The sequence below is a fragment of the Phoenix dactylifera genome, unplaced genomic scaffold, assembly GCF_009389715.1.
Source record: "Phoenix dactylifera cultivar Barhee BC4 unplaced genomic scaffold, palm_55x_up_171113_PBpolish2nd_filt_p 000382F, whole genome shotgun sequence".
NCBI classification, from domain to species: domain Eukaryota; kingdom Viridiplantae; phylum Streptophyta; class Magnoliopsida; order Arecales; family Arecaceae; genus Phoenix; species Phoenix dactylifera.
Genome location: NW_024067829.1, coordinates 351,623 through 370,591, shown reverse-complemented (window position 1 = coordinate 370,591; position 18,969 = coordinate 351,623). Strand labels below are relative to the sequence as shown.

The following is an 18,969-nucleotide window of genomic DNA, read 5'->3' as shown; positions in this document are numbered from 1 at the left end:
AAAGCATAAATCCCTTTTTTTTTCTTTCTTCTCTTAAGAAAACAGAGTGCGCTGTTTTCTTTCTTTTTTTTTTTTCTTTTCTCTTCCGATGGTTCCCTGGCTTCCTTTCTTCTCCCGAATCACCTTTCTTCCTCCTGCCTCCACCGGATGAATGATAGGAAGAGGAGATGAGATGTTTTGCTTCGCTAGTTCCCTTGGATGCCTCCTCCTCCGTCGTCGGCTGCTGGCCTCCTCCTTCGCACGGCTCTCTTTCTCTCTTCCCTCGTCTGGCTGGAAAGATTGGAAGAGGAGATGCTCCCGGATGGATCCCCCCCCCTCTTCCTTGCTTGCTCGGCTGCCTTCTTATAGCATGTTGAAGAGGCTGGATGAAACGCGGCCGAGACGCGGGGTGGAGGGAGTTGCGAATATGGGAAGACTCCTCGCGGATGGAATTTATTCGCTGGGAACGGCTGGAAGAAGATAAAACGATCGGATGCATGGAATACGTGGGATGCGGAGGCGACTTGGGTTGATGGCTTGAACGCGGACGATTTGGGAGCTGTTCGGCTGCTGGGACGAACCGAACGGATGCATGGAATACGTGGATGGCCGTTGGGGTGTTGAGAAGACTCCTCGGTTGGAAGCTCTGTTCCGAAACAGAGGAGGTGGAATGGATGATCCGATTGCATGTGTTGGGAGGTCACGGACGGTTGGAAGACGCTGGGAAGCTCCTCACGCGTGCTCTGTTCGTTGGGGAGTTGCTGAGGCGGGATGCAAGAAAGAGCCAGTTTGGGAGCTGTTGGGAGCGGATGAGACACGGCTTGGGGACGTCGTGAGATGCCATGCTCGGCTGGATGCAGTGATATGGATTGCATGCGGATGACGGGCGACATGAGGCTCAGATGAGATGCTAGGGATTTGTTGAGCTCAGACTGCCAGGCATTGGGCTCAAACCCAGCGTTATTGGGTCTCTTGAATCACTTGCACTCAGACACAAATAAAACATTAATTAATCAATTTTATTAATAAAGATTAGCTATAATACTAATTAAGATAATATGAAAATTTCATTTTTATGCTCTCATCACTGGGAAATAAAATTTGTCTACCTTGACTAGGACGTCTTCAATTGTTCCTCGTGGTATTTTAACAGATCGATCAGCCAATTGCAGAAACACCGAAGTAGGCTTTAATTCACCTAATCCGAACTTCTCATAGACTGAATAAGGCAGAAGATTAACACTTGCCCCTAAATCTAATAGTGCACGATCAATCGAATTGTCTCCTACCACACAAGAGATGATAGGCGCACCAGGATCCTTGAACTTTAGAGGGGTTTTGTGTTGGAGGATGGAGCTTACTTGTTCAGTTAGGAAGACCTTTTTAGGCACATGTGTCCTAGATTTTTGTTTCTGGGGACAAAGGTATTTGAGAAATTTGGCATAGGATGGAACTTGTTTTATGGCATCAAGGAGAGGGAGGTTGATTTTGACTTGTTTGAAGACCTCCATTATTTCTTCCAACGAAGTTCCTTTCATGCCAAAGGGAGAAGGTGCTTTCAGACATTGAGGGAAAAGGGCCTTTGGTGTAACAGGTGTGGTCGATACTGGACTAGATGGTGACAAAGAAGAGTTTGGGTTCTCTTTAGGCACAGTCCTATTCTTGTCTTCATTTTCCTTATGTTCTTTTTCTCCAACCTTATTGTCCACTACACGTCCGCTTCTTAAGGTAGTCATGGCATTGGCTTGTTCATGGTCAATCATTAGGGTGAGTCTCTTGAGCGATGTACTGCCCCCTTGGGTTACTCACTGGTTGGCTCGGAAGCTTGTCTTCCTCTCTCTTATTTAGTGGACTAGCTAGCTGCCCTAGCTGGGTTTCTAATTTGGCAATAGACTGGGTATGGGAGTGCAACAATTGTGTATTGGCTTCTAGTCCTTGAAGGGCAGTCAATACTTTTTGCTCAAAAGCCATATCTCTTTGGGGTGGTGGAGGAGAGACATGTTGAAATTGTGAATAGTGAGTAGGAGGACGGTTTGAATGAACATTCTGGAACGGTTGAAAATTTTGGGAATACGGTTGGGAGGTATTGGGAGTCTGCTGCTTCCAAGAGAAGTTTGGATGGTTACGCCATCTCGGGTTATAAGTGGTGGAATACGGATCATTACCCAGTCGGGATTGTGTTTGGGCAGCATTAACTTGTTCTTGCACAAATTCAGGGAATTGAGCTGCCGAAGGGCACTCATAAACAGGGTGAGCCGGGCTAGAACAGAGAGCACACACCTGTGTTTGGGGAATGTTCGGAAACTGTTCTCTAAACATTAGTTGGTCCAATTTGCAAGACAGTGCATCTACTTTGTCAGATAGACCTATGGGCTAACTAACTTCATATATGGTCCCTTTTCTTTGGGAACTCGGGGGTGCTTGACGAGCGGAGGAGGCATGGTGGAGGGAATTTTCATTGAGATTTTCAAACAATTGCCATGCCTCATGTTCACTTTTAAGAATGAAAGTTCCCCAACAAGAAGCATCAACCATCTGACGGTTTCGTTCAGACAACCCGTCATAAAAGCATTGCACTAATTGCCACTTGGGTATTTGATGATGCGGGCATTTTCGGAGTAAGTCTCTAAATTTTTTCCAAGTTTCATGAAATTCTTAACCGTCAGATTAGGAGAAGCTCGTGATAGCACGCCTAAATTGGTTTGTTCTTCCTATGAAAAAATATTTCTTTAGAAATTCATGTTGCATTTGGGCCCATGAAAGAATGGAATTGGCTTCTAATGAATGGAGCCACTGCTTAGCTCTATCCTTAAGAGAGAAAGGGAACAACCTAAGTTTCAGAGCATCATCAGTGAAGTTCTGAATTTTGACAGTAGTGCAGATCTCAAGGAACTCATCTAAATGTTTGTATGGGTCTTCATTGTTGAGTCCATAAAAAGAGGGAAGCATTTGGATGATACTAGACTTAATTCCAAATTGTACAGCAGAAGTGGTATCAGGTAGTCGAATACAAGATGAAGAGGTGTAAATAGAAGGAGTGAAGTACTCCTTTAACAGTTTGGGTTGTTCTTCAGCCATCTCGACAGGTGGAGCAGATCCTATGGTTCTATAGGTACGGATTTTGGCTCGAATGGCCCTAATAGAACGCTCTATTTCAGAGTCAAAAGGTACTAATTCAGGAGATCTGGAACGACACCCTAGCATACACTAATACTCTTCTGATCAGTCAAGTACAGTCAAGCATGCACTAAAAAAATACATCAAATCCTTATGTTTGCCCTAAAATCACTAGACAGCTCCTAACTGGTTTGAAGAGGGCACCTAAGCCTCCAATCCGGTCTAATGAACTGACTTGACTAGGTAAGCTCCCAAGTAAGTGGGGGGGTCACAATGCGTTGCAAAGGTCCCACTTAAAAACCACTTGCCTCGAACAGATGAACTGTCTTCCTTATAGGGACAAAGCTTGCCTAGACATCAACTGAGCCATAGAGCGAAATTGGTGCAACTTTCGGTGATCTTCGTCCTATTGAGCTCGAATGTCCCTAGGGGCCAACGTCTAATTGATTTTAATTAAAGTGATAGCTATGTGAGAATTGATTCACCTAATTTGGGCAAGAATCTGGTGATGAAATCCAGTTCTTATCTTGTTGGGGTGATTGCCCTTACTATGTGCGTGATGAATTAAATGGTGTGTCAAGCAATCATACACGCCTTACTCAAATTAAATCAAACAATCACAACAAGGATTTAAAGACAGGAGAGGTTTAGAGGTTACCAAGCAAAAATTGCAGCAGGTTAATTGATCAAACCTTTTCCATACGTGTCCTCTAGTCGTCCAAAATTCGTTCCTTCTTTTTTTTTTCAATAATCCTAACAAAACAAATGATGATTAGTGCATCTCAAAAATATAAGAAAATAGATGTATCCAATCGCTAAAAAGAAACAAATAAAAATAAATAAACAAAAAGAAAACAACCGTGCTAGCAATCCCCGGCAACGGCGCCAAAAATTGATAGTCAGTTTTAAAGACCATGCAATAGCACGTATCTGGTAGGATAGTGATTACGGGTATCAATTATTTTCTTAAAAATAATATTTGAAAAAGAGAGTTTGTGAGGACTATTGAACTAAATAATTTAAAAGAAATGCAATTAAAATGATATCAGTTGAGAGAGCCTAGGGCAAGGAATTCACCACTAACATCGTAACAAGGATTATTTGTATTTTAATTCGTCTTGGATTATCATGCAAATTGGCTACAAGCCCTATAAGTATTCAAATAAAAATTCACTGAAGTAATTTTTAGGAAAACCCATCTTCAGTAGGCATAAAATGTTTACCCTAAAATAAGGTGGCAGGACACTGCATCTTCCTTAAGCATGGATTATCTTTATACTCACTCAGTGATCATGGAAAAATAGTTGTACGAACATCATATTTAAAGTCACAGAGATTAAATATGAGATGAAAGAAAAATATTTATTTAAGAGTAAGAGGATTCATACAACTCCAAGAACAGAAATTAAAGATACAAAAACCCTTATTTCTCTGTTAGAGCTTCATCCAGCCCTAGTGAGGAGATCAGCCATGCATATAGTTGTGGACGACAGCAGCAGCGCGAAGAGCTTCCATCGCAACTAGAACTTTTTTCTTTCTTCCTTCGGCTCTTTCCTCTCCCGTCGCAACTCCCCTCTCTAGCACTTCATTTTTTTTCTTTCTGTGGGAAGTTCTTCCCAAAATACCCCAAAGTATTCTCCCTCCTTTTACTCTATGGGATTCCGCCTGAGAGAAGATTGCCACGAAGAGGAGAAATCTCCTCCTTTTATAGCCTCCCCAGCCCACTGTTTTTACCTCATGTGGCTGTTCCGAAGCAAGGGAGATAAGAACACGGGATTCATGCGAGAGCTGATCACAGGAAGTTGATACGTTGCTGAGATTCTGCTGGTTGGAATCAAACCGTGAACGAGAGAAAGGGTAGAGGCTGCTGACGTGGATGCAGGGGATGAGAGCGGAGTACCCAGACGCGGAAGGAACTGGGACGGCTGAGAAAATCCAGAAGGAGTTTGGGATGAATCCGGAAGAAGTTGGCTTGATTCGGAAGAGGAGATATACTCGGAGGGTACGCGGAGAGGACTCGATTGGGAATGCAGGGGATTTTGTTTTGAAGCAGGGGAACCCGATGCTGCTGGATGGAGTTGATCCGGACGCGTGGAAGATGAACACAGGCGCGAGGGGAAGAACGTGTGGATTCGGTTGGGATCATTTGAGCAGGGGAGATGCTGGGATTTGGGTTCATCCCATGGATCATGCGGCTCTGTTTCGAAACAGGGGAAGAAAGGGATGACTTGGAAGGAGCTTTGGATGCGGAACTAGGAACGGCATGCAAACGGGATGGAGATCCGATGGAAAGATGAACATGAGATGCTTGATTTTTGGAGAGGTTAGACTCTGTTCTGGGATGCAGGGGATCCGGAAGGCTTTGATTTGGATCCTTGAGGGGGCGGCTGGAGAATTTGGCTTGATCCTTGGATGCAGGGGATAATGTTCACGGTTGAGAGAAGATGCCGGAATAAGCGGACGCGCTCAGAAGATTGTTTGCTTGGCATGTATCGCGGGAGGAAGCTGGATAAGGATCAATCCGGAACACTGGGTTGGTTCGGAAGATGGCTGGGACGTGATCCACGGAATGGGAAGAGGATGACGCTGAAATGGAGACGTGAGAGGATCTCGGAGGTTGATGGGATGCTGGGATTCATTCATAACCGGGAAGAGATCTGATCTTGACATTGGGGCAAATCTCACGGATGGCTGGAACACATGGATGAAGGGAGTTTGGATTTGGCTCATGGTTGATCCGTGAGATAAAGATGAACTCGGAACAGGGGAACTGGGAGCTGATCCTTGAATCGCGGACGGGAGGGAAGACACGCGGAGGAAACACGTGAGATGAGCGGAAGCCTGGGCTTTATCCATGGGCGGTGGGACTCCGTTCCGAACGGGATGAAATCTGGGTGTTTCGGAAGGCTTATCCCGCCTGAGAAAGGAACTTGAGGGAACTCTGATACGTGGAAGGATTAGATGGATAATTTGTTTGCAAAGTAATCCCGTCATCCAAGTGTTCATGATCCTCCTTTTGAAATCCCATATACTTTGGCATATAGGCATGTGTCACTCGGGATGGCCGCCACGTGTGCTCTAGCATGATCAGTCTTCATGGTTATGAGCCAGATAAATGATGGGTTCGACCCGACCTGCATACGTTGAATTCGACCCAAAATCAAACAAACCTGAATTACTTTTGATAAATTACTAGAATGCAACGTTGAAGGGAAATATATCTTTTTATAGTGAAATATGTGCATAATAATAATGATAAGTGCTATGATAAAGGGGTTAATTTATGTATTTTTAGCACTTATCAATATCCCAGCTGATTTCCTCACAGAATGGTTTTTCTCTTTGAAAGCTCTCTTGTGAGGATTTGATCTTTGGAAGCATGAATTTTGTGCATTTGGATTTTCTCACTTGTTCCTCTCCTTCGTCTCTTTGGCGCTCCTTTTAATTTATGGGCTACATGCTGACCAGGAAGTACCAACTAGCCGTTAGACCAAAAAACTATCCGTTGACACCCAGCAAAAATCCTGTTGAAAGTATCCGCATGGAGCTATCAAGATAACAGGGGTCGACTCTCCAAATTCAGGGGTCGTCCCATGTACTGAAGGGGACGGCTCACTAAGTACAAGGGTCGGCTCTTTCCTTCAATCTATAGAAAATTCCTGCGCTGGCCTCAAAGGGTCGACTCATCAATGTCGAGGGTCGACCCATGTTGATAGTGCGTCAGCTCATTAAACACATGGGTCGACTCTTCTAGTCTATCTCAAGCGGTGATTCTTCTATGTTTTTCTTGAACTGCACAGGGGTCGACTCATTTTTTGCATGGGTCGACTCATTCAGTCTGTCTCAGGCGGTGATTCTTCTCTGTTTCTCTTGAATTACACAAGGGTCGACTCAGTTACTATGAGGGTCGGCTCATTAAGTTTTTCTCAAAATTTTCAGAGACCTTTGATTTTATTTTTCTTGATTCTTTGAAGGTTATAAGTGCTATTTTCTTCTTGAAATTTAAACCTTCACACTTAAGCCAACATCATTAGAATACACATTACTCAATTGATTTTGTGATCATCAAAATCCATCCTTTAGGGTTAATAATCTCTCTTTTTTTTATGATGACAAAACTATTGAGTTTAAAAGAATTTTGCAATAATATTCAGAGCACTTTTGTAATAAGGTTCAGAGCAAAAAGATATTCAGAAAATTCAGAACATGTGCATTCTTGAATCTTAAAACTTTCAATATGTAACTTTTATATGTATATGAGAAAATCTCCTCCTTTCTAATATGATTAAGTAAATTATGCTTCTCTCCTTTTGAAATTCTTTTACTTCTCCGAAATTCTTTCTTTTACTTCTCGCACTTTTTGAGATTCTTTTACTTTTCTGAAATTCTTTTACGTCTCCTCCTTTTTGTCATCAACAAAAGGGTGAGGGGTTAAAAATCTTTCTACTTTCAATTCATGAATAAAGCATTAAGAGTTAAAGAGAATAATTAAATAGAAGGTTCAGATTTGATAGCAATGCTATCAGTGCAGTAATTAAAGCAAGTAATTGATGAGACTTAAGCTATTTGGACAAGGTTTCATAGCATTATTATTATGAAGGTGATTATGTATCACAGCATTTTAACTTATAAAAGGATTAGATTTTTTTTTAATGTACCATAGCTGTTCAATTTGTAAATGTATTAGAGCATTTTGATTTGTAAGTGTATCAGAGCTTTTTACTTCATAAATATATCAGAGCTTTTTACATTTGTAAATGTATCAGAGCATTTTATTTTTGTTGCCTAGAAGACAACCCAAGAGGGGGGGCTGAATTGGGTACTAATTAAAATTAGATTCTTTAAATTGATCTATTGAGGATTATGAAGGCTTTCTTGATTTTAAACAAATGTTATCAAGTAATCTATAAGAAAGCAGTAAAGAAGTAAAGCAAGACAAACCACAACACAAATACGAGATTTTTATAGTGGTTCGGAGCCAACCTTGCTCCTACGTCCACTTCCCAAGCTTTTCTTGAGAGTTCACTATAATCTTAAGATTACAGCCCGGTTGTTTTACAAGCTCATAATCCAACTTGTTGTTTTCACAGGATCACAACGAACCTGGTCGGTTTTCCCAGCTCACCGACTAAAACCACTCCATTTGTTTTTCCGGGCTCACAAACAACTTAATTAGTTTTGCGGGCTCACTAACAAACCTTAACATCTTGATTCAATTCTCTGATTGAATCAAGTAACAAATATCAGAGAAATAAAGTTTAAAGGTTACAAGTTTCTAAATAAGCAGATATAGCAATGTAAGCAAATGTAAAGGAAGAAGCCCTCAAACAGAATTTGTTGATGCAAGACTTGGCTTCTCCTTTTACTGGATCCTCTCTTGAATGCACTAGTAGTTGAGGATCACTTCAATGAGCCTTTAATGTGAGGAGTGCTCTGAAATCACTTGGAATACAATAACTCCTCTTTTCCGCTTTGAAAGGCTCTAACTCTTCTTTGGTGGTTGATTCTCATGAATGCTCTCAATGGAATGACTATCTTCTTGTTGTTTATACTTAGAACTGCCTTTTATAACTTAACTCCTCAAAAACTAGCCATTAGATAGGAGAAAAGAGCCGTTCTGACAAAACTGCGCGTCCTGACAAAGTATCCGTTGGGATCGAAGTCGACTCACCCGTCTTGAAGTCGGGTCGGCTGAAACAGGAGATGCCTCAAGAAAATCTGGAGTCGACTCGAATTTGGGCTCTTATAGATAGGCTCTCTGTCGATCCTGTAACAGTCGGCTTGAAGAAATCGGGAGTCGACTCGCCCACGGCACCTTCAGATGTGAACTACCAGCTCTTTTTCAGGAGACGACTCGAGTAATTCCGGAGTCAACTCGCATCCTAGTCTGTGGAAAAATACTGTCAGCCATTTTCTGTAAGAGTCTGACTCGTAAATAGTTCGAGTCGACTCGGCCACTGTGCCGAAGAAATTACTTTGCGGCTTCAATTTGTGGAAGACAGCTCGAAACTTCTGGGAGTCGACTCGCGCACTGTAGCTCTATTCTTTGTATTTCTCTGTATGAGTCGGCTCTTGAATAGTTGGAGTCGACTCGAACACTGTGCCTTGATAACTTGTTCTCTAACTTTCCTGTAAGAGTCGACTCGTGATCAGTTGGAGTCGACTCGCGCTCTGCGACTTGAAAATCAGCTCTCTGTCTTTTCTATAAGTCGACTAGTGAACAGTTGGAGTCGACTCGCGCTCTGCACTTGAAAAAACTACTCTGTCTTTACTGTAAGAGTCGACTCGCCTCATCTGGGAGTCGGCTCAAAGAAATACCAGACAGTAACTATGTGCCAGAGTCGACTCGAGTATTCTGGGAGGCGACTCGAGTGCAAGGCAAAGACTTAAATAGTTCCAAACATGAGTAAAACTCAACTTAAAATCCTTGAACCATTTTCTAAGGCATTCTTTCGAATTTAAAAGTATTTTACCTGAAACACTCACTTGAATTTATTAGTACAATATGAAATATACTCAAGTATTTTGGGCTCATCAAAATCAGATAGGAAATCAACAATCACTCAGCAATCTCCCCCTTTTTGATAATGACAAAATATTGAGTATATGCAAGTGAATTAACATGTACTAAGTATTGAGCCAAAAAGATTAAAAAGAATATAATGTCTGAATTTAGTTTATCCAAGATGTGAAAGGTATGAACAATAAACTTGAAAACTTAAGGCTTCCCCTTTCATTTGGAATTGTATAAACATTCATAAAATGCATTTAATTGTTTTGCTTATACTTACTTAAATTATTCTTTTATTATTTTTTTGGCAAGTATACATATGTATTTTGCTTTTAGTCATATACTTGCAATCTATTCTTCAATTCTACTTGTTTTTATAGTGCTTCCATTCTTCTCCAATTGTTCTCCATGCTTTTCCAATAATTCTTCTCATGCTTTTACATTTTCTCCCCCTTAATTAATACATTCTTATACTAATTCTTCTCTCCTTTTTGTCATCAGCAAAAGATTAGTTATTAAGCAGCCAACAAGGAGGCATGGCACATGGGGCGAAGCATGACATGTGGTTTCCTAAATCTTAGGGAAAGCAATTAGCAATTTGAATTTAAATTCAAAGCCATGCGGATGAGCCATTTGAATTTAAAGGCATCTCTTAAAAGAAGGAGGATTTTTAGGCTTTAGAGTTGTTGTTTTGAATATGAAATTTGAGTTTGAATTATCTTTCATTTGAGGAGATGGCTGAGATCCTTAGGAGGTCCTATAAATAAGTCTCTCGTGTAATTTAAAAGCATCTTTTGAATGAATGAAAAATTCTAGGCATTAGCTCTAAACCGACCCATGGAAATAGGTGCTAGCTTGAGCTAGTCCTATCTCCAAATCCCACCGCCATCTTTTGATTTTTGGTACTACCCCAAGGTGGTCCATTAATCCCATCCATCCATCACGCCATCAAGCCCCAACCAGCCATCCTACCGTGGACATTCGTCCAATACTTTGGTGAATCCTAACCACCCAACACACCATCAACACATCACCCACCATCCATCGTTTGAGGGCTTGCATCACGCTGCCGCGAGGCTGCCTCCCGTTATGCCCTGAGGAAGACGGAGAAAGAATCGCGATCGCAATCCTCTGTTCTGAATATTTTTTCCTTTGGGCCATAGGCTGAAGTCGGCTGAGCTTGTTGGCTTCAGCCCATTTAGGGCCTATTCTGACACATTCAGTAGCCTGTCTTGAAATATTCCCTTCTTTCAAAGCTTGCTTATTATGGTAAATACTCATTCATGCAATTAGCATAGAGGCAAATCATTAATTATGTTGTGAAAATTATAGAGTTAATCTAATACCAACAAGCCCACTTCTGCCAAACCGATGAATTCAAACAAAACATGCCACGAAATTATACAAAAAGAGAGAAAAAGAAAATTTTGTAAGACTACAGAGAAAGAAGCCATCAAAATCACAAAAAACACTGTCATTTGGTTCTAACATTAGGAGATAACTCCACGGATTGCAGCAATCCAGTTGGATTTTAGTTCGAAGGAGCTCCTGGAGTGTAGAACTACTCTCTCTGCAGAAGTCAAGATTATATAGTTAAAACACAGGCTTAATGCTCGAACACGAAAAAGAACAATTTATATAGTTAAGACAATCAGATTGACAAGTTCAAGGAATGATCAAGAACAATTTATGATGATGCTAGAAAACTGGAATTTAATTTCTCAATTAGAATAGTATAATATTCCAGTCACTGTTACACAACTGTAATAATCAAGCCTTACTGATAACCAGCCAGTTATGCAAATAGAAGACACCGTATCCAAATATGATGGGCATAACCTTACACATGATTGTCGTTTATCAAGATGGTTATCAGATAAGCTCCTAGCAAATTAACATGATATATTTGTTACCACCATCTAAATTCTTGTTGTCAAACTGGAATATTTGCAAACCCAAGGCAATGCATGTAATGTCATATAACAGAGTAACATATAATACACAAAAGGAGGCTGGGTTTAACCTTGTACCACTGTTCATCAACATGGCAACAGGATAAACTCAGAACAAATTGAGCTGATAAAACAACTTCAAGTAGAAATATAATAGTATCATTTGAACTCCTCATGTCAAACTGGAGAATTGGTAACCTCATAATTTCCTGGATGATTCCTCAAGCAAGAAAATATTTTGCGGAAAATTTTGCTCTTCCAATATGAAATGAACTCTACATTGGACATCTATTTCAAATTTTCAACATCTTACTTGAATTGTGCCTACGTGAGTAACCCACCCAAGAAAAGTATTACTAAAGCATCAATGAGAACCAAGTAGGCAAGGAATAACTCGGGAAGCTATGGAGAAGAGAGAGAATGGCACATCTCTCATGTTCAACAAAGAAACAAAAAAATGGAAAAAAAGAAGGTTGAGAGTGAGGGAACTCTGCGAGGTTGGAGTTGGTGTTCTTCTGTCCCATTGTTGAAATAGTACTGAAGAGAGTAATTGGCTTTGTTGTTGGTTTCAGTTTGCATAACCATATTTTATTTCTCAATTTGAATGTATCAAAATTTCTTCTGGCTTAATTCCTACATGGTTTGTCTAGTTAGAGGCTTTTCCTAGTGTTGGTGGTTTCTCTTGCAGTTCTCTAGAGCAGCCTCTCCCCAAAAAAACTCATATTAATTAATCCCTAGCAGGTTGGTTCTTGAGGTGCTTAGCACTTGGGAAAATTCAGTATTGTGTGACTTGATGCCCTACATTTCTGGTCAAGCCACAGCAGTATCAAACTATCCAGAAAAGTTTGGTTCCTCTAGGTTTGTCTCTATCTCAAGCTTTAATTCATAGGATTAAGAGTGATGCATTGCAACCAAGCTACAAGCGATATTATCATCTTAAAATACTAAAGTTGGATATCCTTAATGGGTTATACCTTGTGTGCTCTTGTCAGCTTATACATAACAGTTTAACAAAATAAACTACAAGCAATTTTCTAGTCAAAACATAGTTATGGTAGAAATTAATGATATTCCATTCAAGTGATTCCAATTTTTCTCCCCTAAATCTCCATTATGGATTTTGAGTTTCTCATAACAGTATTAACTGAATTTAGTTAGAGTAATAAAAGAAATCATGACCCAAAATTTCATCTAGAAAAAAAAAGTTGGTGGTGTTATTGGAAAAGATAGACTTCCAGTGTACTTCCTGAGTATTGGCACTATATGGTATATGGTAAAACATGAGAGTTGTTTTATTTTGCTAATCCCTGATGAAACAATCATGACAAAGGAGTTAGGCCAATAGACATTTATACAAGAAGCACTCATTTAGTAAGAGTGCAAATATATGCAATACTATGAAAGCAATTCATTTAAAAGCATATTAAGGACCAAAAGAGTAAAAGTAGACGCATAAGACTTGTATACATAATAAAATGGTGGAACCTATAATTTTTTCTTGAGTAAAAGGGATGGAAGAACCGAACCTAATTTGTTTATGAACAGTAGAAAGAATGGGTAACCCACAATTACTACTATACAAAGCATTTCTTTAAAGCTGCATTGTATATGGGAATAAGAAAAGTTAAGCCTATGGAACAGCTACCCAAACGTTATTCCTATGCTTTTTGGCTACTATTCTGGAATTATTTTTGGAAAAGGGTGTTTTATCTAAAAACAAATGAGGCAAGCATAAACAATGCTTTTATAAGAAGAATAGCTTTTGACAGCCTATCCCGGAAATAGTTATCCCTGTCATAAGTAGGGCTGATAACGAGCCGAGCCGAGCCCGAGCCTCCTCGGGCTCGGCTCGGCTCGTCCCACAAAATTTTAGGCTCGGGCTCGGGCTCGGGCTCGGTACCGAGCCTTGTATCGAGCTCGGGCTCGGGCTCGGTAGGCACAACAAAGGCTCGGGCCCGGGCTCGTAAAGCCCGTTTGCCCGAACCCGAGCCGCTCGGGCCGAGCGTGAGCCCGAGCTCCGGGATGGCGACCAGGGGATGGGGATGGGCGGGCGGGGGAGAGAAGAAAAAAAGAAAGAAATAAAGAAGAAGGGAAGAATGAAGGGAAAGAAAAAAAAAAGGAGAAGTGGACTCACCTCGTCGCGTGCGGCGGCCACCGGCTTCGGCCGCGAGCACCGCCGGCACGGCGTCGGCCGCAGACACGGCCGAAGACGCCATTACATCCTACCATGGCTAGGCTGAGGGGTGCAGGAGATGGGAGAGTGCAGTGGGGCGGTGACGTCTTTTAATGGGTGTTTGATTGCTTTTTCCTGCGGCGAGTAACAGTGGGCCAGTGGCAGATATTTTGCTTGAGGTTGAGGGAAGAGGGGGGAGCGCCGGAGTTTCCCATCGCTACACCAATATCGAAGCACTGGTCCTGTACGGCAACTGGGTCACTGGGTGTGAGCTTTTAAAAGCTAGCAAGTGCGGGTGGGCCCGTTGGGGGGAGGAAAGAGGGAAAAAAAAAGGCCAGGGAACGTCGTTCGATGCCCAGATCAACGCCTTGTTCGCGGCCATGTCCGCCCTCAAGTACAACGACGTTAAAGTCGTGGTCTCTGACACGGGGTGGCCGTCGACGGGGGATGCGAACGAGACAGGGGCAGGGGCGGCGTGCGGCGTGTGCTGTCAGGGAACGCTGGAATGCCACGGCGGCCGCAGGCGGACCTGGATGTCTGCCTGTTCGCCCTCTTCAACGAGGACCAGAAGCCGGAGCCCACCTCGGAGAGGAACCATGGCGGCATGTTCTCTTCTACCCGGAAAAACAAATCCAAAGCCGTGCGGAACTGGCTCGGCCTGCTCCGTGCTTGATACCAGGCAGGGAAGTCGCGAGCCCAAACGGGCTCGTGAGCTACTCGGGCTCGAGCTCGGGCTCGAGCTCGGGTATAAACGAGCTTCATTTTAGGCTCGGGCTCGGGCTCGTTTGACTAACGGGCCGAGCTCGAGCCGAGCTTTTACCGGGCCGAGCCCGAGCCGAGCCCGAGCAGCTCGGCTCGTTAACAGGCCTAGTCATAAGCAAGAATGACCAGCATAACTATTCTTTACTTGTATGTACTTTTTAAATGCTGTTGGGCAGGGATAACCTTACTGCAAACCTTATGCCTACTTTATGCCTGAAAAATCTGTTGCCTGAATTTCTGACATTATGTCAACCATCTAACGCCCACCATTATAGTATTGTAAGAGAGAGCTACAAAGATTACAGATTTATTCAAATTATAGCCTACAAAAAACTCTCCACAAGATAGAAGAAAACATAATTGGAATTATATATGATTCAACATTATAACTCGACAAATAAAAGTGCTGTACATGACAAAATTTATAATAATTTATGGACAATAATGACTGCAATGATTTAAAAATACTACCTTATAACCAAGCAGGCCAAAAATGGACTTGATCACTTTTAGGAGTAGTGGAGCTTCCGACTTCCTACAACAAGAATGATACAATTAGAGTCCTAAAATTTCAAAAAATGGTGGATATCAGTGGACGAAGGTAGGACTCTGATCTATAAGCCTATCGAACAAAGATAAAAATGTGGCAGAAAAGTACAGTATATAACTCAAAATATTACCTCTTTTCTATTTCTCTACTAATGAAAGAAGCATGAGAAAGAAGTAAACAACAACAAGATTTACAGTAAAGAAAGAAATGTTAATTATCATACAAATTAGATAAGTAAATTATCCCATACTTTTGATTTTTCTTTTCTTTCTATCCTACCCTTGATTTTCTTTGGTCATAAACTATAAACTTACAGTTTCTTAGATTTCTTTCACTCATGAGTTTATTCATGGCTGCATTATGGAAATAAAGAGTGAACTCAATTAAAAAATGGAAACTAAATAAGGTGTATACCCTTCATCATTGTTTTCTTTGCTCACTCTTGGTTCCATTTTTTGTCTGTGTCAAAAATGTCAACACATAGTGAGATTCACCTGAAAAGCTTTTAACAAATAGATCAAAACTTTTAAATAACAACAGACCCAGTGGATGGAAATGAAGCATCAATCTCCTCAGCCTCCTTTTGAAAAGCTGAAAGACCTACTATGTCCTCCATCTCTGTACTGTTTGCAGAAAGTGCAGAACAACAAAAAAAGGACATTAAAGATTTTCAATTCTTAGTGAAAACAAGAAATACAAAAGCATCTATATTCCAAGCTTCATGATACTCATGAGTAGTCTACAAATCAATGGAAACAACTCATTTTATGGCATCCGTGTTCATCCCAGAATGAGTGTAAGATGTGTTTTTTGGCAAATGGACACTGCAGTCATTTGAGCAAAACAGAAAAGCAATGGTCATATCTATACACATGCACGCGCGCATGCGCACGCGCGCGCGCACACACATATATATATATATATGGAGAGAGAGAGAGAGAGGCTAATTTTGAGATCATTTGACTCCAGACGCTTTGTAATGAAAAACAGTTAAGACCTTCTCAAAATGATAATTAGCAATGTCGATCATGATTTACGATATATAAAATACTTAGAAACTAAAATATTTTATTTTAGACTGTTAGAAGTATGCCCTATAAGCCAATGTGGCTGACACATATTTGTAATCTGGAGCACAAATTTATAATTTGACTCTTATTAATAAATAAGATTGGGCAATTTGTTTAGCATTCATGTTTGTATGTGTCTATGAATCGTCCAAGAAATTAATAGATGATGACACATATTCTCAAGGAGTTGAGAATTTGAGGCATGTGTCATTAGGGATTAATTTCTAAATGCTCCTGATCAATGGATCCATTATGAGGGACGGTAATCGATCCGCTGAGATTAGTGCACAGATCACTTAGTCATATGAACGAGTCTTGAGTCCACGGTGTAGAGACACTGGAGTAATTGTGCAAGTACTTGTTAGAGAACAAGGTACTGAGCGTGACCAAAGAAAGTAGTCACATGGATGTCTATCCATTCGTCAGTGACTACTTGTGCTGCAGTTGTATGACTGGTCCTTTGACCTGTGATGCTTCAGCTATTCACCGTGAGGTTGCTGCAATTTGACGAGCACGCGGACTTGGGCCCTAGCCCTTCGGGTCCTTGTGGTGCGGATTGGCTGCAGTAGGTTCATTTTGGAATAGGGTTGCATCTAGATGAGATCTATCGACCTTGATAGATTAGGAGTGATCCTATGTGATTTATGAGACTGAGTTCGATAAATTTCTAGCCAGATATTTTGGAGAAAGAGTTTTCCATATCTCGAACTGGAAGTCGAATAAATTAGACATACGACAGATGATGGGGTTTGACGAGTTATCCATAACCTCCGTCATGTCGGGATCCATGATAGAGGGACTGTATCATACGTTAACTGCACCTAGAGGTTCAGACGTTCCATTCTGCTGGATTGCCACCACATACTGCTAGGTATCACTAGTGGATTGTGAGACTCGAAGGCATTCACTTGGTGATCAGTGAACCCTAAGAGTAGAACTGAAATTGTTTCAGTCCACTGAAAAGAGTTTCAGTGATATTGAGATAGAGATCTCAATATGTCTCACTACCAGATAGAATAGAACCTACGGGGTCACACACATAGAGGATTTGATTAGTCAGACTATCATAATTGTGATTTAGAATCACAATAGATGTCAATTATCAGTATGATTGATGATTGAATTAACCCACTGAATGTTAGTGCGTTAATAGAAGAAGAATTGAGTGGAATTGATTGCAATTGGGCTGATTTAATGAGCCAAATCAAATTGGGTTCGACCCAGATTGATTTAGGTTCATGATTGGGTCAACCTTGATTAGATCAGGATATGTGTGGTTTTTAAAGTCCACATGTCATCGTAGGATGAATATGACTTAAATCGTATTCACACTATGCGGACTTTAAAGACCACATGGCATCGTAGGATATAAATGACATAAGTCATGTGCGGACTTTAAAGTCCACATGTCATCGTAGGATGAAAATGACTTAAGTCATATTCACACTATGCGGACTTCAAAGTCCACTTGTCATGCAATGGTTGTATGGCGCCATGGATACATGGACTGAACAGTTGGCATTGATCCAAAGGTTGGGTGGTTATGTAGAGTTTATCTCTTAGTCTAGATAAGCTTTTGAAAATCCTAGACCCAATCTATAAATAGGAGGCGTGTGAGAGCATTATAGGGCAATTCTTCTTTACGCCTCATCCATCTTCCTTTCTCCCTTCTCCACGGCAGCAAAAGGAGCCATTCCTCCTCTCTCACGGCAACAAGGGAAGATCCTTCTCCCTCTCCTTCCAAGGCGTTGGAAGTTTGAAGAAGAAGGACAAAGGAAGAGAAGCTCTACACGGCAAGGAAGGAGTTCTTCCATCACGCCTCAAGCCTTCCTCTTCCTCCTTGTCCACGGAAGCAAGAGGATTCTTCATCCTCTTCCTCCACGGCAGCAAGGCAAGGAAGATCCACGCACAAGCTTCCTCCTTCCTCTTCTTCCATTGCAAGCAAGATTGAAGAAGAAAGGGTTCTTCTTCAAAGAAGGTATGTTGCAGATTTTTCTTCCAATCTTTTGATAGTCATGGGAGGTCTTTGCAAGGAGCTAGCACTCCGGTAAAACCTTATCTCAGATGATTAGATCTTCGTGTGGATACCTGTAGAGGCCGAACACGTGTGCGGCTTAAACAGGAACCTAGAAAGACCATCAGGTTGCGGTGTTCTTCACCTGCAGAAATTTTGAAGATAGGATCTTCAAATTTACAACTTCTGATTTTTGTTTTAGTTTAATGATAATTAATCAATCTTCCTCAGATCCTAATCTCCCCTCCCTTATGAGTTCAAAGGTTTTCTGGATTTGGATCCAGAAAAATTCTTGAATTCTACAATTCCAAGCACGTTCATACGATGAGCGACATCTCATACGAAATTCCGCTGCGAATGTCGCATCGTGCGGGGCGTAACTCAACAGTGGTATTAAAGCCATGGTCCTAGGGAGCATGATTAGGATCAAAGGATTGATTACCACATTTTTAATTTGATTTTTTAAAGGATTATGCTTGCTGGATTTTCTGCGTGCTGAAATTTCAGGTTGCTGAAATTTTCAGCATGCAGATTTTTTATTTTCTTTTGATCTTGTATCTTGTCTTGGAATTGCAATTAGATTACAATATTTGAAATCAAGTAATGCATGATCTAAAATCCAGAGAATAGCATAATAGGTTAAAAGTTTCAGATCTAAAAATTATACATGAGAATCAAGGTACGCGGTACCGACTGTACCGACGTACCGGTGGGCATCGGTACCGGTACGGTACCGAACCAAACTGAGCCGAACCGGTACAGTACCGATGGGGATAAAAGCCAAAAAAAATTTGGAGCCGGTACGAACTGGTCGGTTTGGGTCGGTACCGGATCGGTACGC

At 41.3% G+C, this 18,969-nt stretch overlaps 1 protein-coding gene across 1 annotated transcript in view; it reads right to left on the bottom strand.

The window, feature by feature from the left end:
• Positions 1 to 10,900: 10,900 nt before the first annotated feature.
• The window catches only part of LOC103708036 (uncharacterized ATP-dependent helicase C29A10.10c-like), a 58,908-nt gene continuing 50,839 nt past the window's right edge, over positions 10,901 to 18,969 (bottom strand). The window contains exons 9-12 of the mRNA XM_039118600.1: positions 15,587 to 15,667; positions 15,459 to 15,503; positions 14,966 to 15,029; positions 10,901 to 11,177 (exon numbers count right to left, since the gene is read on the bottom strand). Coding sequence (XP_038974528.1) covers positions 11,169 to 11,177; positions 14,966 to 15,029; positions 15,459 to 15,503; positions 15,587 to 15,667 — 199 coding nt within the window. The 3' untranslated portion in view covers positions 10,901 to 11,168. The remainder of the gene's footprint in view (positions 11,178 to 14,965; positions 15,030 to 15,458; positions 15,504 to 15,586; positions 15,668 to 18,969) is intronic.